The sequence below is a fragment of the Tupaia chinensis genome, unplaced genomic scaffold (assembly GCF_000334495.1).
Source record: "Tupaia chinensis unplaced genomic scaffold, TupChi_1.0 Scaffold000377_2, whole genome shotgun sequence".
NCBI classification, from domain to species: domain Eukaryota; kingdom Metazoa; phylum Chordata; class Mammalia; order Scandentia; family Tupaiidae; genus Tupaia; species Tupaia belangeri.
The window spans coordinates 1,291,826-1,318,116 of record NW_006159876.1 but is presented as its reverse complement, the minus strand read 5'-3'; the positions used below and the strand labels follow the sequence as shown (position 1 = coordinate 1,318,116).

General features: G+C 47.6%; 1 protein-coding gene across 13 annotated transcripts in view; it reads left to right on the top strand.

The window, feature by feature from the left end:
* MAP2K5 (mitogen-activated protein kinase kinase 5) overlaps positions 1-26,291 on the top strand; it is a 332,934-nt gene that overhangs the window by 269,310 nt on the left and 37,333 nt on the right. For 10 of the 13 annotated variants that reach the window (XM_014589750.1, XM_014589747.1, XM_014589744.1 and 7 more), the window contains 2 exons: positions 13,575-13,636; positions 17,072-17,117. The exons of 1 other annotated variant lie outside the window; for it this stretch is intronic. In XM_014589750.1, the coding sequence (XP_014445236.1) occupies positions 13,575-13,636; positions 17,072-17,117 (108 nt within the window). Of the gene's footprint in view, positions 1-13,574; positions 13,637-17,071; positions 17,118-17,386; positions 17,564-17,820; positions 17,884-26,291 lie in introns of those variants that run through there. 2 more of the 13 variants (XM_014589743.2, XM_014589746.2) reach the window with 2 other exon arrangements.

Below are 26,291 nucleotides of genomic sequence, written 5' to 3'. Positions count from 1 at the left end.
TATTGTGGTTATGGCTGTTCCACGCCGGTGGGCGGGGGGGGTGATTTCTCACTTTCCCTCTAACTGTCTCTCGCTGCATCTCTCTGAGTGCATGGGCCCTACGGCAAAAAAATTAAAAACAAAAAAAAAGTACACAAGTTTTAAACACGAATGTGCCTTGTACAGTGTAAATATATTTTGTTCAGGTTTGTTTAAGTGTTTGGCAAATATACATGATATTTGTTTAACATGCTCATTGTGATGGTTCGATATACTTTGCAAAATGATTAGCACAAACAAGCTAGAATATCCACCACCTCACCTCCTCGCACTCATACTTCCCATGTGGGAGTGAGTGTGATGAGAACACTGAACTAGGCCCTTCAGCATAGCTTACGTATATGTTAGTACAGCTACCATGCTGCATGTGGCTTCCTAGAACTCACTTTGACCAAAGTCTCCCCATTTCCTCTACCTTCCAAGCCCATAGAAACCACCCTCCTACTCTCTGTTCCCATGAGTTCAGCTTTTTTTTTTTTTTTTTTGAACATGTGTGCTCACTGGAGAGACAGACAGGGAGAGTGAAAGTGAGAAATCACCCCCCAGGGGGATGGTCACACCGTGGTCCCTTCTCCTTCACTCTCCTGGGATTTGGGGACATGCACACACGTGCACCCAGCATGATCTTCAAGCCGTCAGGTCCAGGAATGAAAATGAAACTGCTGTTGGCCGTGCTGGACACGTGGGAATTCGGTGCCTCTGGTCCCGAGTTTAACTCTTGCTTAGATTCCGCTTGTAAGTGCACAGATGCAGCGTCTGGCTTTCTGTGCCTGGCTCACTTACTGCCGTAGTGTCCTACAGGTGTACCCGTGTTGTCGCGGATGGCAGGTCTCCTCTCGTTGGGGCTGAGCGCTGTCCTGCTGTACGTACTCCGCATTTCCTTCCCCCGTCACTTGGGTTGTCTCCTTATCTTGGCCACCGTGGACAAGGCTGCAGTGAGCCAGGGGTACAGATACCTATTCAGGATAGGGATTTTCTTGCCTTTGGATACATACCCAGAAGTGGGATTGCTGGATCTTACAGTAATTCCATTTTTAATTTCTTGAAGAAATGCCATGCTATTTTCGGTATGACTGGTACCCATTTACACCCACACACACAGCATATAAATGTTGTGTTTTCTCTGTATCTTCTCCAACACTTATTTTTTGACTTTTTGATAATAGCCGTCCTAACAGATGTGAGGTGATATCTCAGTGTGATTTGGGTTTCTATAAAAATCTTATTTCTGGGACCAGCAGATGGCATAACAGCTACGTCGCTGGACTCCCATGTAGTCAACCGCGGTTTGAATCCTAGACCCAGTGGCTTAAACTCACACCGGCGCATGTGCGTGCGTGCCCAAGATCCTGAGGGGAGAATGGAAGAGAAGGGATTGCGGCATGGCCATCCTCCCGGGGGGGGCGGGGGGCGGTGGTGTGTGTGATTTCTCGCTATCTGTCTCTCTGTCTCTGTCTTTCTGGCAAGTGCACACGCCCTATAGCAAAAAACCTCTCCAAAAAAAAAAATCTTATTTCTAAATATTTGAAAATCAGATCTCTATCTTCCCATTGATACAGTAGTTGATTTTCACACATTTTTTAATTTTTCTTTTTTTTTTTTTTGCATTTAATCACTCTACATCTCCAACAACATGAAAAATGACTCTTCCCAGCATAAATGCACTGTGTGTCAGTTTTTAAATCCCTTGAACCTCTTGGTGTTGCTCAAAGACCCACCCTATAAAATAGATGGCCATAAAGCTCTTCTGATTCAATCGGAGATTGGGAGAATTGGATTTCTAACTCCTTCCCCATAGCACTGCCTGCAAGTCGTCAGAGTTCCATGGATTGTACTTTGAAAACACTCGTTATAGCTCAGCCACTCCGTAAACCTGTGTCACTGCCAGAACTAGGAACTGGGGAGAGCGCCTCTGTTGAGTTGCTGTCTCCCTAGTCGGGGAGGTGAACGGTCATCTTTAGGCACATTCCGAGCTGCAGGTAGCAGAAGTGACACAAGACTCGATGGCCGAGCTCTCAGAGGACCACAGTGACTGTCATTTTAACCACTCACAGTAACGGGTATTTAATGATGTTGCAGCCTTGCCATCTGTGTAATAAAAATGTGGACCAGGAGCGGGGGAAACAGAAGAGGGCTCAGTGGAGGAGATGAGGGCCGCTGGGCAGGCTCTTCAGAGGAGGGGAGGCTGCGGGGCCCAGTGCCGGCAGCCCCTCCAGGGGTCAGTTTGGCTCTGGAGCCTGGCAGAGTACAGGAGATAAGGCCACATGTCAGAGGACCCTTACAGGCCAGGCCTGGAGGCATTGTCTGGGGGGAGACAGAGACCACCAAGCAGGTGAGCGGAAGATCAGCATAACCAGATTTGTGTTCTAGAGAAGTCTCTCTGGTGGGGTGTGGAAGACGGGTTGGAGGGCACTTAGATGCTGTCGTTCTGATAGAAACGACCAGGGCTCTACTTTGGACAGCCGTGGCATGCATTAAGGGTATTTAGGAGGTAGAATGAACTGCACCTGATGAGTGAGCGGATAGGAGGAGGGTGGAGAAGTGGGTCAGGGCCGAAGCACAGTGCTTGGGCAGTCAGGTGCCTGGGGTGCCCTCGCTGAGGTGGGGCACCCGGAGAGAGAAGGAGATGGTAGCCATTCTGTTCACAGAAGCGCCTCATTCAAAACCCTGGGAATTCCTGCCCCAGACTCAGGGATAAGAGCTCAATAGCCAGACTGTAGGGCCCTGGATTCTCATTTCTGTTTTCTTGTACTGCACCAACCTCCAGTAGGCTCTCGTAAATACCGGTCCTGTGATACTGGTGTTAGAGTTTACAGAACATTTCCTGACGCCTTGCTTTCCCATGGCCTGGACAAGGAAACGGAGTGGTAGCCAAGGAGTAGGACCTCTCCCTCCACGTAACTGACCTGGTGAATGCCAAAAGCGACAGCCAACCGTTTTGGCGTCAAGGGACAGACAGCTAAGAAAGCACCACAGACATGCTCCCAGGGCACAGTTTAGTTTTGTTGTCTGTAAGAAGGCTCCAGGTCATCGTCTTCTCTGCATACCCTACGTTGGCAGGGAGGAGCCTGAATCCTATTCGAAAGATTTCTATTAAGCTGCAAAAGGGTTGACTCTTAAACCTGTTATCTTAAAAAAATCACTTATGCAGAACCACTCGTTCCCGGACAGGTATCTGCGAAGCTTTTGGGCTGTGAACGTAGCCTGTGGTAGGGATGGGGTGCCGGCTTGTAAGAATGACTGCCTAATGGTACCTCACTGGAACTCAAAACGTGGTATGAACCAACTCCAGGGGAATAATACCCATTCGTGTTTTGCCTGAGGGACTTTGCCATGATTCTGGCTTCTGAAGTTAACAAGAAATGAAAGGCACACACACCACACACCCCTGCTCCCAGCATCCTGAGGACGCTTATTCCCTTCACATCACGGAACTGTGGGTGGTTTAAAAGGAGGTGACTCCTGCGGGCCTGAGCTCTCCGGAGCCATGCGGGCCCAGAGAAGTTGACCGTAGTGCCTGGCGCTCCGACCACGCCCGTGAACGGCCTTTATGATGTGGGATCGCACGGTATTTGCAGCGTATGTCTGTTCATGTCTGTGGCGTTAGAAACCTGGTCAGTTGATACAAGTGGGTGCGTGTCATAGCCCTGGTCCCTACAACCAGACCAGTGTCTGCAGTGTCAGGGGTAGTAACTGGGATCCTGGAAACTGCTATTGGTCTTGTGTCCAGCTGTCTTTAGAAATCTAATAGGTCCTTTGAAAAGTCCAGTGTGTTTAAATGAATGCAGTTTGGCTGGTTTGAAGATTAAAAATAGGTTAGTGTTAAGGCCAGGATTCCTTTAGTAATTACTTTTTCTACTGGTAATAACTGTTTCTTTAGAAATGACATTAACATTCTACCAAAACACAGCAGTAATCCAAAAGTTAATGTTCTGTTCATTTATAATTATATTTAATTCATATTTATGAGTTGATGGGAGGGAGGAGCAAGAAGTAAGTTTTAAAAAAGCAAGTTAAAATAAAAAGAAAAAATCTTTCTGATAGTTTGAAGGATGTACTAAGACACTTGAAATAGGAAAAATTAATTTTTTAAGCACCCAGCTACATTCAGTCACATTTTTATTAGCTATTGCTTTAAAAAGTCTGTACTCTTGGGGACCAGCAGTTAGCATAATGGCTATGTCGCTGGACTCCCACATAGTCAACCGCTGTTTGCGTCCCAGACCTGGTGGCTTAAACTCACGCCGGGTGCGTGTGCGTGCGTGCCCAAGATCCCGAGAGGAGAATGGAGAAGGGATTGCGGCGTGGCCATCCCCCCTGGGGGGTGATTTCTTGCTTTCTATCTGTCTTTCTGGTGAGCACACACACTCTATAGCAAAAACCTCTCTCAAAAAACAAACAAAAAAAAAAAAGTCTGTACTCTTATTATTTCCTAGTGGCACTGAGTTAATTCAATGGATAGATCATCTCCATTTCTTCTTTTTTTTTACCAACCAAAATGCTCATATAGACATCCCTGAGATGTTGATGTCCCTATGTCAGTTAGATTGGCCGGGATTATTTTCACCAGCAAGAATTCTGCATCTTGAGGCCATCGTTGAACAAGTAGCTCCGTTGTTGCCTTTGAATTGTCCACGAAGCCTGATGTATTCTTAATGAATGAATTTCTTGGTGGTGGAGCCCGTGAAGAGCGTTCCGTGGCGGGGCTGTGGCCTGGCAGGGCCCAGGCTGCTGTTATTAAGTGCATGTCGCTCTCCCGTGAGGGCATATCGAGCCGCAGAGCCGGGCTCACTTACCCCACTGTGGTGGGCCCTCCAAAGCCTGAGCCCAAGCTAGTGCCAGGGTCAGTCACCCAGCAGGTCGGGTGGGGCCTCGCTGTACCTCACTACCGAGTGGCTTTGCCTGTTGTGCCTGCCGTTAATTCTCCCCAAACCATAGGAAACGCATGTACGAGCAGCACAAATGTTCTCAGAGATTCCAAACTGGTGGGCTGGGGTGTCCCCTCCGCTGCAGAGTGGAGGCAGCATTCCAGGGGGTGTGGGCTCCTTCCTTCCTCCTGGAAATGGAGCATCTGGGCCCTCGAGAGCCCTGATGTTGTGAGGTCCAGAGGAGCAGATGGCGTTATGATTTTCCAAATCGTGATGAACACTCTCCCTGAACTTGTTCATTTCACAGTGTGTAGTTTTCTCTCTCTTTTTTTTTTCATTTCCTCTCCCTTCCTCCCTCTCTCCCCGTCTTTGTTCCTCTCATATCAACTGATTTTAGACCGAAGTGGCATCGCCTTTGCCCAGCTTCACAGTCCCTTCTCACTCCACTTATTGTACGGAAGCAGGTGAAGCACAGTCCCTCGGGTCCTTCCGGCTTTCGAGTCGCCACTGGTGTAGCCTGGGCATTTGCTTCAGTGGCAGGCACCGCCAGCACTGCGCGCGGCCGCCCAAGTCCCGCTCCCCCGTCGGTGGCTTGCAGGTGGTAATTATTTTAACTAACAGCCGAGTGAACATTCGGGAGGACATCCAGTGTGGAGACATGGACTTTGGGTTTACAGCGAGTTCTCGGAGTCTGCCTTGATGGTGTTATGGCTTGTTGATTTTTCAGGACACGGACTTGCCGGGTTCTCGCACTCGAACAGCGTGTGGACGCGGTTCAGATGTTCCTGTGTTCACTCTTTACCTAGGAAGAAGGGAGTTACGCCTTTCATTTAGGAACCCAGTGAGGGTGGTTTCTCTCTCTCAGACAGTCGCCTTTTGTTTTGTTTAAAATACAGTTGATGACTCACCTCGAATCGAAAGCTCCTTTTAACCAGCCCTTGTTGCGCATAGAGTCTGGTGAAGAGTTGGTGTGGACGTTAACATGATCATTTAGGTCTTGGCTCAAACATGTGTAGCTGGACTTTTCCTGAGGAAAAAAAAATTGACCTTCCCAGTGTATGAAGTGCGAACACTATATGGGGACAAGGTAAAACCACAGGTAGGAATTGCTGAATAATTACCTTTAGACCGGTCTGAGCAGGAGGCCTCCCACGAGGGCGAGCTCATTTAATGGTTCCTAAAACTCAATCTTGTGGATGTCAATGGTCATGCTTGATTATTTGCAGCAGTGTTTTATGAAAAAGCCATAGAAATGCGTCAGGAGGCCGCGGGGAAAGGGGACAATAACAGGTTTTACTTTTGTAAATGTAATCCCTTTGGAAGGAGACAGGTATGTTTCCGCCACTCTGTCACAGCCACAGGAAAGGGTGGGTGTTTGTGCACGTGAGCACGCGTGTGCGCCCCGTTCCCACGCCACCTCTCTGCATTGCTGTGCACTGAGGACGGGGTGGACAGAGCTCTGAAATACAGTGAGCAAAATGGACATGCGTTGACTTTAGAAATGAAGCAGTCGCAAATACAACTTAAAACATGGCTCCATTTCCCAGTTCTCCACCCACCTATTTGCAAGGCTTTTTATCCACCAAGATCTTTGCCACGTGTTTAGGAAAAAAACCTGTAAATAGAGGTACATTTTAAAATGATGACATACTAAGTAGCCTAAGCGAAGCGTTTGTTTTGACGTTCATGACAAAGACTGTGCCTCTTTGTTTACCTTCATGTTGAATAACTTCCAAAACACAGGTAGGAGAAAAAGAAAAGTAGGGGAGATCTCGGTCATCTCAGATTTCAATTACCTAGAGACAGGTTCTTTTTCAGCTTACATGTTTATATATTGTATTTTTTATAAGCCATCTGGTTCTCTATGATGAAAGGGTTCCTGGGTAGGGTGGGTGTTTCAGTGGTGAAAATGCAGGCCTTTAGCCCCTGGGTCCAGGCCCCTCTGAGACAAGTTCACTGAGCCGCCACCGTCAGCCCAAACCCAGTGGACAGAACTTCACACCAAAATGCCCACACGTGTAATTTGTCACGTCTGGCAACCCAGAGCAGAGGGTGACCCAGTGTGGAAATTGAATCATCTTTCACTTTCTCTGCTCAAGGCCTGATGCTGAGGAGGACGGGTAGAAGGAGGGCCCTGTGGTCTCCCGCCGAGGGGTCAGGGGCTTTCTTCTCTGCTGATGTCATCTGCAGGCCTTTCTGAATTCAGAGCTCCCCCACCCCAGCCAGGGCTGTCCCTGGTAACACCCTGAGGATCAAGTCAGTTCCATCTGCATCCAGAACACTGGAATACACTTAGTCCCCTCAGAGCAGCCACGTTTTTAAATAAGCGCAGCATATCACTTAGATCATGCAGATGTGCTGTGTCGTCGTGGCCCGTGTCTGTGCCGAGCCGACTCCTGCCCTGGCTGACCAGGACCGCTTGTCCACGCCCTCCCCACCTCTCTCCCTCTGATGAGATGTGGCCCCTTTTATCTCCTGGCTATAGTCTGCCACAGCAAGTCCACGGGAATGTTTTCTTAAGCAAAGGTCCCTCCATTTTTTTCGAGTTCAGTAATCATGCCAGGCATCTCCCTTTATAAAGCAGAGTTGGGCTAAGAATCTGGGCCTCATCTCAATTCAGTTCTTTTTAATTGCAGGAAGGTGTATGTACTTGCGAGGGGCAAGGAGAGAAAGTACCCCCAGGTGGGGTGTGGTGATACCTCATCCCTTTCTCTCCATTCCTCCATCCGCTCAGGATTTGGGGCATGCACACACACACACACACACACACACACACACACACACACACACGCCTGGCATGTTTTTCAAGCCACTGGGACGGGATTCAGGGCGCAGTCAGCCACGTGGGATCCAGCTGCCATGTGGGAGCCCTGCACTTGGCCACAGTTGGCCCTCATCTGAGTTTTTAAAAATCAGTCCCTTTCCGTTTTCTTCTGAACTTTTTATTTTAATGTAACTTTAGATTCACGTGCAGTTAGGAGAAGTAATATGGGAACCTCTGCGGCACATGCTGCTGTTCAGTTCCCGGTCCAGCCTAAAGGCTGGCACGGTGGCACACACCTGTCATCCCAGAGGTTTGCGGGGCTGGGCGAGAGGATGGGAGCTCGAGGACGGCCTGAGCAACATGGCAAGGCCCTGTGTGGAAGAGCCTCACGCCTGGTGCATGCCTGTGGTCCCAGTTACCTGGAGGCTGAAGTCAGAGGATCAAGACTCAGTGAGGAGCCAGCTGATGGTGTGGTGTTTAGGTGGCTGGATCCCGCATGGCCCAGGAGAACAGAAAAGGGATCGCGGCATGGGCATCCCTCCTGGGGAGGTGCCTTCTCACTTTCTCCCTCTTCCCTTCTTTCCCACTCCTTTCTCCCTCCCTTTGGTGAGGGAGGATGCACACACCCTATGACAAAACTAAAAGATAAGTTTTTAAAAAAGACACAATGAGGCCTTGTCTTTAAAAAAAGGAGGGGGGAGGGTCCTATGTACTGTATCATCACCAAATTTCACCTCGTATTATTTTAAGAATTATTTATTTTGTTTATTATTATTTTCATGTGCATTCACCTAAGAGAGACAGAAAGTGAGAAAGCAAGCTGCCAGGTCTGGGACTTGAACCGCAGCCAGCCATATGGGAAGTCCAGTGCTTTAACTAGCACACCACCTGCTGGCCCCCTACTGGATTTTTAAAGTATAGTACAATAGCACAACCAAGAAACTGACTGATACAAGATACAAACCACTCAGGTTATTCAGATTTTGCCAGTCTTACATGCACTTGTGTGCCTGGGGCAAGAAGCAGGCATAAATATTAATGACATGGATCCCTTTCTTTCTTTCTTCTTTTCTTTCTTTCTTTATTTAAAAATAAATATTTAACTTTATTTATTTATTTGATTTGATTAGAGAGAGACAGAGAGCAAGAAAGAGGGAAAGTGAGAAAGCAAACTGCCAGGTCCGGGACTTGAACTGCATTCGGCCATGTGGGAGTCCAGCACCCTTAATCACCACGCCACCAGCCAGCCCCAGCATGGATCCTTTTAAAACCAAGAAGCACCCTGGTTTCACAAAAACCCGTTTAAAATAATGACTCCCTTTTTAAGTGAGGCATTCCAAAAGCATTTTTCTCATACGTGTTTTCTGTATTATTTTTTCCCATGTATGTTTTCTGTTACCCAACTGCTCTCGAGGCCACAAAGTGTACTTCCTGCCAGCCCGCTGCGTAAGCACACTCGCGTCAGCCGTGGTCGGGGTCAGCCTTCCCCACCCACAGATTTGAGTGTGCAGGTACACACACACACACACACACACACACAGATTTTCTGCTGCTTGCCTTTTGTTATGCCTGAGTACCTTGCTGACAAGTGCTAATAACAAAATACCCTGAGAGAGTCCGGTTGAAGTTGGCATACATTAAGCATTCCGGACTTGTCCTTTGCTCGAAGATTGTGCATAATTAATAATTAAGCAGTTCCAGTTGTAATGGGTTGACCTCCCTGAACTGTTCATTACTCACCAGGCAAAGGCATCACTCACACGTTTCCCGGCGTCCTTCGCCCGTTCTCTGTGCCGCGCGCTCGCCAGGCCCCGGTGGTTCCGCGAGAGCGGCTGACCAGGTAGTCAGCGGAGCCTGGGAGACTTGGCGACTGCCCTCCTTCACGCCCAGAATGCTTACCGGCGTGGTTATGGCTGCTGTTTTTATAGAACAGTCGCCTGCTCCATAACAAGGCCCAGCTCGTGTCCCTTTAGTGGGACTCTCAAGTCGATCTGGGACCAGGATCTCGGGTGAAGGCTGTGTCCACTGTTTGATTCCGCTCCTCCGCACTTAGAGCTTCAACAGAAAAACATCCAAGAAAGAGCCCTTGAGGTGAAGTGTGGCACCCGGGTCTTAAAGAGAGTCACTTTTATTAACAGTTGAGAGTCGGTTTCAGCCAGGACTGAGAGTTACTGGTGTAACCTCTGCTTCAATTTGTGTTTACATTTTTGAAGTGTATTTCTCCATCTCGCCTGAACCATATTTTACAGAGGACATTTTTGTTAAGTGGAGGCAACTACTAGATCCTCTGAACCCCGTGGGACGATTCTCAGCCCTCCTCTGATCTCACGGTGACTGGGTGCTTTCAGGTTCACATCTGCTGTGCACCCACCTCCCTCCTTCCTACACACGCTGGAGTTAGGTAAGATAGGCAGGCTCTTGGAATTCCTTCACCCCCTAATCTGGGCTAGCGAATTTTATTTGCCTTAAAAAGAGAAATGTATAGGACCGGCCCTGTAGCCTGATGGCTAAGGGAGCCAGATCCCATGTGGCTGACCCCTGTTTGAATCCCACCCCAGGCTTGGAAAACATTCCAGGCACATGTGTGTGCGTGCCCCAGTGGAGAAATGGAGGAGAAGGATTGTAGCGTGACCACACGTGACTGAGGTGCTGTCTCCCCTTCTCTCTCTCTCTTTCTCTCTCTCTCTCTCTCTCTCTGATGAGTACACACACCCTCTGATGATTAAAGGCAAGAGGGACAGAGGAACTTGAGAATGCGCCCGAGCAGTGAGTGTTTTCGGGCATGTTCACCTGCTGCCTTGGAGCAGAAGCAGCCCGAATACTCCCATGGAGCTGAAGGCCCTGAGACTCCTTTGCTCGGTGTTGGAGTAAGGCTTTCTGACCAGCCCCTTGTCAGTGTTCTGCATCTCAGACAAGTCTCCCATAAGGTGTGCAAGCAACATGGGTTTTAAAAGGAGAAGAACTATCTGGCAGTGTGCATGTGAGATTAGAATATCCCCCTGCATCTCCGATGAGTGATTCTTCCCAGGCACCACTGAAATGAGAATACACGCTCCAGTTCTGCAAAGTCGACTTGGGCTGGCATTTTCAGAAGAGAAATAAATTATTCATGGGTACCACCCAGTGTTCCTTAGTTTTATAATCTGAGGAACTTAACAGGCTACAATATCAGGTCTTAAATAAAATTAACTACCCATGCAGGATGTCACTTTTCTCATTTTGTTTCTCATCCGTGTTAAAATGACATCTTCATCAAGTTGCCTAGTTTATAATTCATTAATTTGCTCTTGGTATCATACTTTGAAATGAGGCCCGCATTAGCATTGTGTTTTATACCAGATCTTTGTAGTGAGCCAGTCCAGAATTTTAACCATCTTGGTAAATATTCAGCCACATTAAGACAGCAGGCTTTTATTTTCCACAATATTGTGTTTTAAAGCAACTGCTATTCAGATACATCCAGTAGAATACCTTATCAAAAAAAAAAAAAAAAAAAGCAGGTGACGTGGAGGTTAAGGCACTCTACTGCACATAGCCAACTGCACAGTTCAAGTCCTGGACCCGGTGACTTGAAAATGATGCCAGTCGCATGTGCATGCATGCTCAAAATCCTGAGAGGAGACTAGAGGAGAAGGGGTTGCAGCATGGCCATCCTCCTTGGGAACTGATTTCTCACTTTCCCTCTCTCTCTCTGTCTCTGTCTCTCTCTCTCTGGTGAGTGCGTGTGTCCTATAGCAAAAACTAAAAAAGAAAGAAAGAAAGAAAGAAAGAAAGAAAGAAAGAAAGAAAGAAAGACATAAAGGAATGACTTAGGAAAGCTTCCCGACTGATCAGAGTTCGTAATCGTGCCTCAGACTTTGAGCCATCGTTTTACTAGTGGGTTTGGAGGCTGTGAAATGTCATTTCTTGAACTCGTCCTTGTAGAATCTAGCAAGCTTGGTGATATATATGGCTTTCCTAAAACAGGCTGGGGCCAAATTGATATCACGTTTTATTTTTGCTCTTCAAACTGATGGGACTTCTGTGACCATTTTATAGCGCCTGTCTCGAGGACTTGTCTGTTATTGCGTGCCTTGTTTCTTTTGAGTGGACGGTTTTGTCAGCGTCCCCCCACCCCATTTACCGTGGCCTCTCTCTGTAATGCCTGCCCGTAATCCTTTGAACTGGGCAAGATTTTATTTCGCTCCCACTTCCCTTTGTTTTCCTTTGCCCTTGGAAGCCTTTCTCTGCCGATGAGAATGTTTAAGTTTCGAATTGGTAACCCTCCTTTCTTCTGGATGAGTAGAATAAATTCAAAGAGGTCAGATATGCCAAAGCCAAGAAACATGTGTTCAGACCCCTTTTCTTCGAACCTCTTGCAAGTTTTTGGGGGGAAGGGGTTGCTGCTTTGACCTCCTCGGTTCCTTTGGATCGAAGTGTCTTTTCCAGCAGTTTCCAATTGTTTGCATTGGAAACAAAGCCTTAATAAGAGTTCTAGTTAATTTTCTGTCTTGTAATTACCGATCTCATTTTTCTGATAATTGGCCACAGCAATTACATGTATATTTACTAACCACATAGGAGGCTGTGCAGTCGTATCTGTCTGCCACCATTGATAATGACACGCGTATCACAGAGGTGCTTTTATCATCTTCTTTTTTCCACTACATCAAAGCTGTTTCGTCTCGTTCTCAATAATGAATACATGCATGCATTTGACACAGTTGTGTGCTAGAGAAATTGTTTGGCTCCCACCAAATGCTGCATGCTCTGAGTTTCTTGCCTGCAGCGCTGGAAGGTTGTATGTAATGATATATTGCTCGTCCAAATGGCCAAAGCACTCCAAAGCACAGTGAGATTAAAATAAGTCATTCCTTTGTTAATTTAAATAGGTGCATGTATCATACTTTGCGGGGCACTTTGTGTGGGGATGTCAGGGAGGGAGAAAGCCGCCGAAAGGTATTTTTAATAGCAAATGAGAATAGATGAGAACGGAGCATTCGCAGCTGCCTGCTCTGTGTGGCTCTGCTGTTCCAACTGTAGGTCTAATGAGATGACTGTTGAAGTACTCTGCAGTGTAATTTCATTACATCCTGAGCTGCTACGCTCTCAACAGTGGCGCGCTCCGTCATTCCGGGAAAAACTCCTAAATTCGTAAAGCCTTCCTTGGCCAACGGTGATGGGGTTTTCTCCCAGCGTTACATGCGGCGGTGGGCGTCACCGCGTGCTTTTCTGCTCTCCTGGGTGACTTTCTCCTCCGCCCTACTTGCGTCTGGTCATCGAGGTGAGAGTGTTTCATTGTGTCCTTAATTTACGGGCCTTCCTGTTAGATGAGTTTGCCCAGATTGGCAGACAGGCTAAAATCCCATATCCGGAAACAACTTCCCCTATATAAAAGAGCCCTCCTAATAAAGTAAACTAAAAAAAAAATTTTTTTTTAATTTGACCAGAATGATTCCATTTGGGACAGGGAGTTACAAGCAGCTAAACAGAGGAATACATGTAAATAAAAAGGAAAGTGTAAATAAATAGCAAGCCCAGTAAAGGAGACAAAAGGTCAACACAAGAATAATTTCACAGCTCTTTGTTAATTACAAGACCATTTGTGTGTTACTTAAATAATCATTAATTTCTCATTTACACTTCCCTACCTTCTTCCCTACCCTGTGGCTATGATTGTCCTTTGTCACCTCCCCTCCCTCTCTGCTCTCCTGCTTCTCACCATCCGAAATGTGTGTGGCTTTAAATTTGGCATTTTTTGCCTAAACGTGTGGAAGAGGGTATAGACAGCCTCGTAATTGGACGAGGCCTTCTTTTTACCGAATTCATCTTTCCCCTGCTCCTGCGTGGGGGCGGGCAGGGTGGGGTATAAAGCAGAAGGAATTGCCGTGACTTTTGGTGACTTGTTTTTTCCTCCATCCCAGGATTCGCCCGTCCTTCCGGTTGGAGAGTTCTCCGAGCCGTTTGTACATTTCATCACTCAGTGGTGAGCCCGTCTGCAAACACGCCGTGCCCTCCATGTAAATGATACATGCCATTAACCCGCTGCTCCGCGAGGCCTTATGGCTTTCCTGGTTCCTTTTGGAGACAGGAGGGACTTGGGGCCTTGGGCAGATGGGGCAGCGAAGCTGGAGAAATTGTTTAAATTATGTAAACGTTATTTACACGAAGGGTCGTAAACGCACTTCCCGGGCTTTTCCCTGTTTTAATAAACTGCTGAGAGTCAGGCTACTTCTTCGAGCACAGATACTGTTGCCAGGCTTTCTTTATTTTTTAAGAAATACACAATTTTATCGCCCCTATTGAACAGACATATGAAGCTTATTTTTATTAATGTAACCTCAAGTTCCCCATAAAACTGTCTGTCACTTAGTGGAAGCAGCATAGTTTATTAATTCATTGGATTTTCAGTAAATAACTTTTATCTTTGGTTATATTTTAAGCACAATGCGAGGGTCCCATTTCAGTGGATTTTGATATTCGAAAGACTAGGAAAGCGTAGTTCCATTAGACCTACTTTAACCCTTAAAGAACTGAGAGCAGGGACCAGTTAGTGTAATGGCTATGTCGCTGGACTCCCATGTAGCTGACCGTGGTTCAAGTCCCAGACCCAGTGGCTTAAACTCATGCCGGGCGCTTGTGCATGTGTGCCCAAGATCCCGAGGGAAGAATGGAGGAGAAGGGAGGAGGGTGGTCATCTCCCCTGGGGGGTGATTTCTTGCTTTCTGTCTCTCCGTCTCTCTCTGTCTTTCTGGAGAGCACACACGCCCTATAGCAAAAACCTCTAAAAATAAATAAATAAGAAAGAAAGGAAGAGAGAAAGAAAGAATAAAAGAAAGAAAGAACCGAGAGGAAACATGGGGTGTCAGTCCTAACTAAGGGCCCTCAGTATCTCCAGGCACCACCACCCCTGACCCCCGGTCATATTACATCTGAGGAGACCGACATTTTTCTGCCAAGACTTCTTTTCCAACTTTCTGCCTTCCTCCTCCGGCAGAACACGTCTTTCTCTGTGGGCCCCTTTCACTATCGCCCTCTTATGCCCTCTCCTGCAGGACTCATGTGACCTTGGGAAGCCCCTCTCTCTACACTTCTTCCTCACCCCAGGAGGACGTGCCCGGGAGGAGGAGGGCCCTGGGAGCATAGGAGTGACTGTCCCAGAGTCCGAAACGGGACGAGCGGGTACTCCAGAGCTCCTCACAGCCACCTCTGCCCTCACTTCACTCCAGTCCCCAGTCCATCCCCTCTCCCGAGTCACATCCACGGCGGGCAACAAACAGGCAGGCCGGGCCGGATGCACCCCTGTCCTGTGGCGTGGCACGGCTGAGCAGCCGGGAGTCCTTGCAAAACCAGATGGTTCACTGTCCCTGCCCCTCCCCCCATGATCCATCTGATGATTTTGCTAAAGCGAGACCAAGAAATATTCTTTAATATAAATGTCAAGCTTTATCACCTTTTTGACTAAGTGTAATATGTTACCTCTTAATAAAAACGTCTCATATCGTTTATATTCCATAGAAAACACATGTGGGGAAGAAATTGCTCCCCCATTTTTAAAAATTTTATTAACACTGTTTCTGTTTACTTAAAATACTTCTATAATATTCTGTAGCTTTTCAAAACTATTTTCACTCTACAAACATTTTCTTTGCAAAGTGTGCCATGTCAGGGGAAACCCGATCAAACAGTGGAACCCTCAGCCGTTTCGAAGCTCATTGATTATTTTAGAGCCATTATCCAGAAAGGTATAGCAACCTCTTCATTCTCTACCTGGGACCCTAAAAACTCTAAGGAGCACTCGGTGGGATTGCCCCGTTTTGAAATGCAGAAGTTGGAAAATCGAGCGAGCGAGTCCTGAGCTGCCAGGAGCCCCTGGGTTGGGCATCACCGCTCGCTTGGAGAATCTGGAATCATGACAGGGTCCCATTCTCCTCGCTTTGCAGATGGAGACCGACCTAGGGGTGGGGTCAGCCTGGGCAGCCGCGAACAGCAGATAAGGCTGTACCTTCCTCCTGTGCAAAACATTATTCAGCTGTTACATAAAAGTTTTCTGCAGACAGAGGGCTGGATAACCTGTGTTGAAATGTCCACAGATGTCAAGCCGAAACAGAAATGATAGTGGGGAATACTCCTCGCTTTGCAGATGGAGACCGACCTAGGGGTGGGGTCAGCCTGGGCAGCCGCGAACAGCAGATAAGGCTGTACCTTCCTCCTGTGCAAAACATTATTCAGCTGTTACATAAAAGTTTTCTGCAGACAGAGGGCTGGATAACCTGTGTTGAAATGTCCACAGATGTCAAGCCGAAACAGAAATGATAGTGGGGAATAGCCTGGTTTTCCCTAGAGACGCAGCTACTTTGGAATGTCAGATTAGGAATGTGCCCAACTCCACTGGTGAGACAGCTTGCAGTACTCACTAATGGATGCAGTACGGAGAGGTGCATATGGTTATTTATAGGGCCGGCAACTGTCCTCGACGTCATTAATGCTTCATAACTGCGGTTCTTATTTACCAAATGATCATTAACTCTCTCTACTTAAAAAAAAAAAAAAGATTACATGAAGCGTTTTCTTTTTTTCTTGTTAATGAGTGCCTTATATAAAGAAAAAGCATCTGTGATTTTTCCAAGCGATAGAAGCAGCAGTCTCTTTTCAGAGCTTCACCCACAGACACTCAGAGTTCAGAGCAAATACAGCCATCGAGGCGGCAGCTACCTGCGGTCCCCGCGGTCCCCTGTGTGGGTGCTTTATTGCATAGCTGGGTACATGCTACAGCTGCTAATTATACTTATTGAGTGGAAGACAAGAGATATTTTACATGAGGAATGTGATTTTTTTAAGCAGCTTAAACCAATTTAACTGTCCCACAGCTGTTTAATGAATTACCGACTTGGATTGTAGCCAGAATCCTTGCACGTCAAGGCCGTGTGTAATAAGCCGTTGGTGACTATAGCATTACCCGGGTACTTGACCCAGGCTGTTTACCGCACACCAGTCCTCCTGGTACCAGCGAAGGGTGAGCAGCTCTCAGCCGACTGCACAGTCAGACTTCCTCTTAGAATTTTATCCCATTTATCAAAAAAGAACCATGCTGAAATAAATTATCGAGACAAGGCAGTATTTAGAGAATATTGCTGGGTTTTTTTCACATTAGTTTCAAAAATAGAATTAGAATAAATTTAAATTTACTAATTAGCCGTATTATGAAGATAACTTAAAAAAAAAATATGCGTGTTTCGGAATCCTAGGTCTTCAGAAATCTGATTATCGGCCAAAATGAAGCAGAGGATGATATTACTGTGGCCAAAAACTGAACATGATGAATCCTGAAAACATTCAAATTTCAGGGTGGAAATTAGAGAAATTAGAGCCCAAATGTACAAGTAATATAGATAATGAAAATTGTTTTTTTCTACTACAGCATGCGAAAACAGCCCAAAGAAAGGCCAGCACCTGAGGAACTGATGGTAAGTAAATGTGTCTAGTGATGTCAGAGTCCCCAGGTACATATTCGTGTTCAACGTTCTCTTAGAAGGTCAGAAGGGAAATTAAACACCCACAGGCCCTGAGAAGGTGGCATTATTCACTTCATTCCGGTAGGTGTTTTTGAAGCTCATACCCTCAGATAATAGTTTTCACTTTTTAAAAACCCAGCACCATTTTGGATCGTAACACAGAACCCTTTCCTTTTGCTGCATGCGAGGGTCACAAACTTAATCAGTTGCTGGCCTTGCAGCCTTTCGGAAGTCAGAGCTGGTGACAGAGAAGACACCCTGCATATTAAGGCCCCAGTGCTGTCCTGCAGGACAGTCCGAACGCGGCGTGGAGTCGTCCTCCGGATTCGAGTAGAATGAAATTAGACTGGCTGCAAAAGATCAAGTTAATGTGAATCTTTGGTCTTTGCTCAGAAAGAGACAACCGCAAGGCTGCCAGTGCCGTGCTCTCGGCTCCAAGGCAGCTTCCTTTGATTGCAAATGACAGTTTTTAGTCAAGCAGGGAGAGGAACAGAGACGCTCCCTAACAATTCCCAAATGGTCATTTATTTAGTGCAGATTGTTGACTTGACAATGCACAAGCTGTTAGAATAACGTTAAGATCGAGCATTAGTAAATAATAATTATAGCCTGCTCTTTCTCATGTCTCGTCTTGCGCACCGTTCCCTCTCTTTAGATTTCCACGGCTGGAGCAAATTCTGACCCATTTTCTCTCACTCTTTAAACCGTATGTGTTGTAACAGATTCTGGTTCAAAGATTTTCATCCTTTGTATTCCATTTTAATAAGATCTCCAAAGCACCCAAACTTGAGTGAAATACAGGTATCAGCCCCCAGTCTAGAAGGACAGTGTGTTTCCCTTACGCATCATGAATGCTTTCCAGGAAGGTCCTTTCCATGTCACCCTTGGAGCAAAATCTCATTTTCAGGGTGATTCCAAGTTAAAGTTCACCCCTAAAACCTCTATCATTTGTAACTGTGCGGGTCTCATGTCTTGAACAAACTGGTCTCTTTTTTTTGCCTCTTCGATGGTTGGGAAATTCTTGCAGTTAGTCACATTTGAGAAAACGTGGAGCAGGTTCTGAAGAGGGAGGCCCATTTACCTTGTGCCTTATCTTGCTACGGCTGGATGGCTCGGCTATTAAAACAAAGGAGCCGGGTTTCATAAAACAGGTATCTTTCTGTAAGTGCGTGTTGCAGTGCCGCAGCGAGCGAGCCACTTATAGATAAATATCTCAGGTCATGTGTCCACCGTAAGCATGTGTGGATACATGTTTGGTAAGGAACACCACTGCACGGTGGCAGGTTGTAGCGACAGGGCTAAAGGGAGAGTCTGTTCTGTTCTGTTTTTTTTTTTTAGGGAGAGATTTTTGCTGTCGGGCACATACACTCACCGGAGAGATGGAGAGACAGAGAGACAGAAAGTGAGAAATCGCCCCTCCCCCAGGAGGAATGGCCATGCCACAGTCCCCTCTCCTCCATTCACACACACATGCCCAGCATGAGTTTTAAGCCGCTGGGTCCAGGACCCGAACCACGGTCTACTACATGGGAGTCCAGCGACATATCCATTATGTCATCTGTTGGTCTCAAGGGAGAGTCTTTTCATTGCCTGGGAAGTACGGGTGTGTGGACACATATTTAGATACATCTCTTTAAAGCTAAATGCCCCGATGTGTGTGTCCCACGTATGTAGTCACAGAAGGCACCATCCTCTACTTATTTTAACATTATTGCTAGTAGTGCTGTTTGATTTTTTTTAAAGAATTATTTTATTTTATCATATTTACTACTTTTTTAAATTTGACAAGAGAGAGGTGGCAAGCCACCGACGTCTGAGGCTTAAACTCTGGTCGGCCCTGTGAGAGTCCAGAGCCTTCACCACACCGCCTGCCAGCCCCAGTACTGTTTGTTTGTTAAAGGGATTCATCCCCAGAGGTCGCACCACAGTAGGCGGCCTGGTTTGTAGGGCCCAGTGAGGAAGCAGGACACGGGAAATCGCGTGTGAGGCTGCTGTGTCCAAGGGCCCGAGCCCTGCCTGCCTAAATTTAGCCAAAGGCTGGGCCCAGTCAGGGATGGGAAGAAGACCCGTTGTCCCTTTGTTTGAGGGTCCTGGGTCACATCCTCAGGACCCAGTCTTAAAGAGCCAGTCTCTTTTTTCCTTCCAGCTTATTAATTGCTTTAATCTTTCTTTTCGCTCTGTCCACCACCTGTTTAATGGTGGGAGCACCTGGAAGCCGAGAGCCTTCTCTGGAACGCATGAACTGTCGAGCCTGTTTGTCACTTGGGAGGGGGGTTGTGCCGTTTGCGAGGAGAGCAGTTTATATCCCAAGCACAGTAACCCCAGCCAGCAGGGCGCCACCATGGGCTGCACAACTGGGGCCATGTCAGCCGTGAGGCCTGCAGGCCTGTCCAGGTGCTCTATAGGCCTGCATTTTCCAAACCAAAGAAGGAATCAGAGGTGGGGTCAGGGGACATCCCGACACTCAGAGGTTGCCATGTGGGAACTCTTACCTTAATTCCAGGTGTGGCCTTGACCCGTGAACACAGCAGGTCCCAGCCGAGGTAGATGGGATGAGGGGTGTGTGGGCTGGACCTCCCTGACTCCTGGGCCTGGCGCACACATACAAGCACCCATGCAATCCTTGTTTCTGTTTGTTTGTTTAAGAATTATGTTACTGAACTTCATTCATTTTAAGTTCACCAGAGAGGGACAGAGAAAGAGAGAGAGAAGGCAAGCCGCCAGGTCCAGGGCTTGAACTGCAGTTGGCCATGTGGGAGTCCAACACTCTTAACCACCACACCACCTGCCGACCCGAATCCCTGGCTTTTTATTAAGTGGGGTCACCCTATATACCAGAATACCTAATTTCAAGTCTTAAGATCATTATCTTGGCAACTTATGGCCATGTCAGCTTTGAAAATGAAATGTAAACCTGAATGTTAAACTCTCCTCTCTTTTTTTATTTTGTTTTTTTGGAGAGGTTTTTGCTATAGGACACATGCACTCGCCAGAAAGACCAGAGAGACAGAAAAAAGCGAGAAATCGTAAGGGGGGATGGCCATGCTACAGTCCCTTCTCCATTCTCCTCTCGGGATCTTGGGCACACACGCACACATGCCCAGCGTGAGTTTAAGCCACCGGGTCTGGGACTCGAATGGCAGTCAACTACATGGGGATCCAGCGACATAGCCATTATGGTTACTGCTGGTCCTCTGAAGGTTTAACTCTTGAGACTACCAAAATTCTAGCATTAGGACTTGTTTAGTGAGTTAGCCGTTTAATTCCCTTGCTTTATGTGGCTGTTCTTAAGGTAGCTGTCAGGTTTTGTGTATGTGTGGGGTGTTTTGTTTTAGGTTTTCTTGCTGTAGGGAGTATGCACTCTTTAGAGAGACAAAGAGAGGGAACATGAGAAATCACTCCCCACACCACAATCCCTTTCCTGACTTCTCCCCTTGGGATTTTGGGCACACATGCACTGCGCCCGGTGTGTTCTTCAAGACACTGGGTCCAGGACTGGAACCACACAGTCAGCGCATAACCTCCACCGCACCTGCTGGCCCTAGTCATCAGTTTTTATGTCCTATGTGGACATGCGTTAATGCTAGGCCCACAAACTCCCTTAACGATCACATTTTGGGGAGGCTGAGGTCCGTGAGAGCTGGTGCAGCTCTCTGGCACTAGCCCGTAAGCGACATGAACTCCCGCCAGGTTTCATTGTTGGCATCCATGGCATCTTTGGACAGTTCAGAACCAGGTAAAGAATTGAATCCGGGCAGTACTTATAGTCCGCTACGTGCTAGCCTCCGCAGAAGTTAGGAAGAGCGAGCCCTGTGTTCGTGGTCTTGCAGGGGCAGCGGCAAGTATGCAGATGGCCAGGATGAAGCGCCAGCATCCTGGAACTGTTGTCAAAGAACTGCAGAGTTCTGGGCGATCCGTTTGGGAGATGGAGGAGGAGGTAGCACTTGACCTTTCAAGTGGCCTCTGGAAGATGGATGGAATGCTCGTAGGGAGTTTCCAAGGGGCCATCCCAGGCAGAGGAGACAAGACTGGCGTGAGGCTGTGCAGTCAGAGCACTGTGAAGCCTCCAGTGCCTGTTGAAACAGAGGCCTCTCTGGTGGAGTTGACCTGGTGGAATTCCAGACCTACAGAGTTCGAGTTCCAGTCAGTGACGTGCACACCACCAGGAGAGGAGAAGGGATTGCGGCATGGCTATATCCTTTGGGGGTGATTTCTCACTTTCTGTCTCTCTGTCTCTGTCTCTCCAGCAAGCGCATGCACCCTATAGCAAAAATCTCTCAGAAAAAAAAGGGAAATTCTGCTTCTATACGAGAAATGCTAGTGCCCAGGTCTGAACACGCTGACTCTATGTGGAAGCAGCGTACCCTCCTGCAGGGACCCTTTTCTCTTGAGTGAAGCCTTCCGAGTGGTCTCCAATTAAGTACAGGCAAGTCCTTCACTCTTGGGGATGGTGTGGTCTTTCTTCAGTCCTTGAGGAGCCCATTGCATAACTCGGGCATCAGCTGTGATCGTGCCATGGTAACGACTCTGTTAGCAAAGAACCCACGTTTATTTTGCTATAGGGCACATATTCTTGCCAGAGAGAGACAGAGACCTAGAGAGAATGGGAGAAATCACCACCCGGGGGATGGCCACACCGCAATCCCTTCTCCTTTTAGGATTTTGGACATGCATACACACACACACACACACGCACACACACACATCAGACTTGATTTCCAAGCCACCAGGTCCCAGACTCAAACTGCTATTGGCTATGTGGGAATCCAGCTACCCTAACCACCACGCCACCTGCTGGTTCCTGAAAACCCAATTTTAAATCATGCTGATGTAAGTCACAGGAAAGACCTTTGTCAGTCTGTCCCAACTCTGTGAACTGGGACCAATAAACTTAGAAAACGTGTCTGTGCTAGAGATGCTGAGGAGGTGGTAGGCAATTCGTCCAGCTGACTTTAGACAACCACACAGGGACGTCGTGGCCTCCGTGGGACTGCCAGCTTCAGCTTTAGAAAGGACTGGTGGGATGCAGCGAGAGGAGAGGAAGAGAAGCAAACACGGCAGAGAAACTGCCCCCAAATGTCAGCAGTCAGATCAGGGGGAGCAGAGCAGCAAAAGCCAGACCCTTAAACTTCAGGCAGGACCGCCCTATAATGGAAGCGTCGAGAGGGGGCTCGAGCCTGCGTTTGCTATGCAGGCTATGTGGTTACATATTTCTAAGTGAAGGGGATGAGACATGTTACCGTGTAGACCATTTGCTTCTGTAAACTGCAAAGCAGCAGCTGGCGTAATGGCTGTCGCTGGACTCCCATGTAGTCGACCGCGGTTCGAGTCCTAGACTCGATGGCTTAAACTCACTGCAGGCGCATGTGCGTGTGTGCCCAAGATCCCAAGAGGAGAATGGAGGAGAAGGGATTGTGACGTGGCCATCCCCCCGGGGGGTGATTTCTCACTCTCTGTCTCTTTGTCTCTCTCTGTCTTTCTGGCGAGCGCATGTTAGGCTTCTTTGGTAGCTAAGGTCAGGCTGTGACGTAGTGGGGAGTGCCTTCACCACACCCCTTCCTGGGTAACCCCAGCGTCTGCCCACTCCCTTCCACTTCAGCATCTTCATCTGCAAAACCACAGAGCCGCATTAGATCAGCCCCTGAGCGAGGCTCTGTGACATCAGGAAGTCCACCATGGCCCGAAGTCACATACCTTATGCGGTGTGCATGTGCAGATTTGCATTTTTTCTTGAAAAGAGGGGATCATGGCTGTCACCAGTTCTTCAAAGGAGACTGTGACCCTGAATGATTGTGAAGTTCTCTTGCTGCTTTCCCGTTCTGCTCCTTAGAGCTGGGGACCAGGACCAGACCAGCAGCTTGAGAGAAAGCCACTCATGCACTGGTAGGGTGCTTGCTCGGCAGCGGCAGGGCCCTCCCGGGAACTCAGCAGGGCTTCCCGCCAGCTGCCAGGCAGCCCCCTCACCTCCTAGCCACCCCAGTGTGGGCCCTGCCTTGAGCAGGGAGGGTGCGGGCCATGGGCACCCGCCACAGCTACCGTTTGAGCCCACGATCCCTCTGCATTTAGCGTGTTTCCTGAAGCTTCCCGTGTCTAAGCTCTATTTAATGGAATCGATGCATAGTAAGGAAGCGGGTCAGAAGTGGTATCCCGGTTTGGGATCAGTCGCCGGCTAATACTTTATCTGGGCCACTTTATCATCGCATGCTGATCCGAGCCATTCTCCTCCTCCTTTGTCGCGCACTTGGGCTGCGGTAGAAGTACGGGTCACATACATATTAAAAACATATACCCATTCTATCTGTATGTAAATGCGTGAGGCACAGCTGGGCGCTGCAGACGAGTTTGATTTACTAATAGTTATTATCTGTTCTAGCTGTTCGGTGGCAGAGACTTTCAGAGACAAGCTGGCGCAGAAATGGTCTTTATCTGCTACTGTGCTGCTTTGGTAATTGTTGAAGAACACGGGTTTCTCCCTAGGTTCTAATAATGCCTGTTATTTCGTGCATTTCCATGGACATTCCAGAGCAGGGCGTCCTGGTTTTAGCATTTCCTCAGGTTTGGTTTTTCCATCCAGGAGCCTAAGCAGAGATGCAGGGTGCACTTTGCAATTGAAATTTGACATTTTGCTTAGAAAGCAAGTAAATAGTGGGACTGGAAATACAGGAAGCAGGTGTGGGTCTTCGTGGGAGGGGTGTCAGTTACCATCAAAATAGTGCTTTTGGATTTTTTTTTTCTCCCTGCGTCTAATCCCAGCAGCTGCAAACTTGAAGGCATCTCATTTCTCAGTGCAGGCTTTATGGATAAGGGGTGGTAATGTTTGGGGGCTAATAAACACCAAACGGCTCTAGAAAAATCTGTTTAAACATTTAATTACTTGCAAGGAGATGTTAACTTGTTTAACTCCTCTAAATTAAATTGTCACTGGTAGCTTGTCTGCCTTTTCCAAACCTGATTGTAATTACACTTTGCGCCGGTTCGGTTGGTGGTTCTCTCGGTTAATCAAGGTGTATGATAAATTGGGCATCTGCATGTTGCCTTTTAAAAATCGGAGTCATCACCCAGGTAGAGTTCTGTCTCTCCAGCACGCTGATTGCTGTGTGCCTTTGGGATTCACATCAAATGGCTCTGTTTGCCATTGTTAGACCCAAACTTGATCCCTTTGGAAGATAAAATGCATTGGACAATCAAGATGATTTTATTCAACCTATTCAACGGCGGGGGCGGGGGAGGGTGTTTATTATTAAGTACCTTCGAGGTTTTAAGGAGGCGGGCAAGGAGGTCAGTCAGCAGCAAGCCTGTGGGAGTCCTGCAGAGGTGGAGAAGGAGCTTATCTGTGAGAGCAAGGTCTTCCTCTGTGGTTAACCCAAGGGGCAGGAGATCGCGCATCTGTTTCTACTTTCCGGGAGCTCAGGGCTCAGGCAAAATTCAGTATTTTCACCACATTCTACTAAATGAGCCAACTTATCGTTTCAGTTCATCTTGATCCAAGGATTCCATGAGCCCTAAGCACAAATACAAGGAAAAGCACATTTTCACATTCCGTGTCCCCCCATCCTGACCCCACCCCCTTTGTGTGCATGGATCACTGTGCTTCCAAAATCTGAGCTTTTATTATTATTATTATTATTATTATTATTATTATTATTCACATAGGTTGTGTGTGCTTGCTAGAGAGAGACAGGGAAAGTGAGAAATTATCCTCCCAGAGGGATGGCCACACCGCAGACCCTTCTCCTCTATTCTTCTCTTGGGGTTTGGAGCATACACACACATACACCCAGAGTGATTTTCAAGCTGCCAAGCCCAGGGCTCGAACCATGGTCAGCCATATGAGAGTCTGGCACCTTAACCACCACACCACCTGCTGGCCCCAAATCTAAGCATTTTTAAATGCTAATGATGGTTTAATAGCAGCCGTTAACTGCTTGACTGTAGTTCACAATATTTACCTATTGCATGTATCACATAAAGCATGTTTTAAAATGGACCTTGAGGACTGGCTCTATGGCCTGGTGGTGAAGGGCTCCGAATTCCACATAACTGATTGCACGGTTCTAGTCCTGGACCTGGTGGCTTGGAAAATACAAAGCACTGAATATTTCCTTCATGCCCAGAAGCCAGGACAGGAGCAGGGAGGCCGAGAGGGTCAAATTGTCAACCTTGCAGTGATTGTTTTTCAAGTTCTGAAGGCCGTTCAAATCATCTGTTTGTGTCTCCTTAGAAATAGGCGTCCACTAGTAAAGAAGTTGATTTTAGCTTTTTAATTGCACATAATTACAACAGCAGAATCACTGTCTGGGAGCTTGAGATCGCACCAAATCAGACAGCTTTAATTTGAATTTGTGATGACACGTTAGCACTTCAGCAAGAACAGAGGGATTATAACCCCAGAAAAAAAAAAAAAGAAAAGGCTTTGTTTCCCCATAGCTGTGACCGCTTCATCTTTTCCCAAGACTAGCAGATAAATGTGCATATGTCTTATACACACGCACAGCGCAAGGGAGATACAGATAGACAAAATCTGTCTTTCCTTGATCATGGCACTCTGACAGTTTTAATTTCCCAGTTAAAGATAACTTTTTTCCCTCCATCAGTCAAGCCAGATCCCTAATGTGGTGATGATTTGCCCGTTTAAGATTGCAGTCGTTTGAACTTCTGTCTGCCATGCATCTTCCCTGTTGGATTGGGCTGACTGTCATCTTCCCAGGATCTCGTTTCAAGGCCCAAGGAGGCCGTGTCACAGTCACTGGCTGCACAGGAGCCTGGCTGGGCGGGATGAGGACAGTGGACCAACCAGGTCAGGCTTCGGGGTCGATGCCAGGTTCACGGGGTGGGCGGTGCTGAGTTGGGTCCACGTTTGACTGCGCGGCTCGTGGGAAGTTTCTGCTGTCGGGATGGTCCTGAGCCCAGCAGACCCTGCTCCTCGCTCTCCGTGGAGGTCTCCATTGTCCTCCCATAGCGTTTTCCCTGGGGACTCCTCTTCAGAGCACCGCGCTCCCTTCTCTGAAGCCCTCCAGAATGAATCGTGCTGACTCGCAGCACCGAATTCCATAGTCCTCTTCCATACACAAGCTGGTCTGGGCACAACAGTGGTCCTTCACCCTGGCAGCTCATCAAAATTACCTG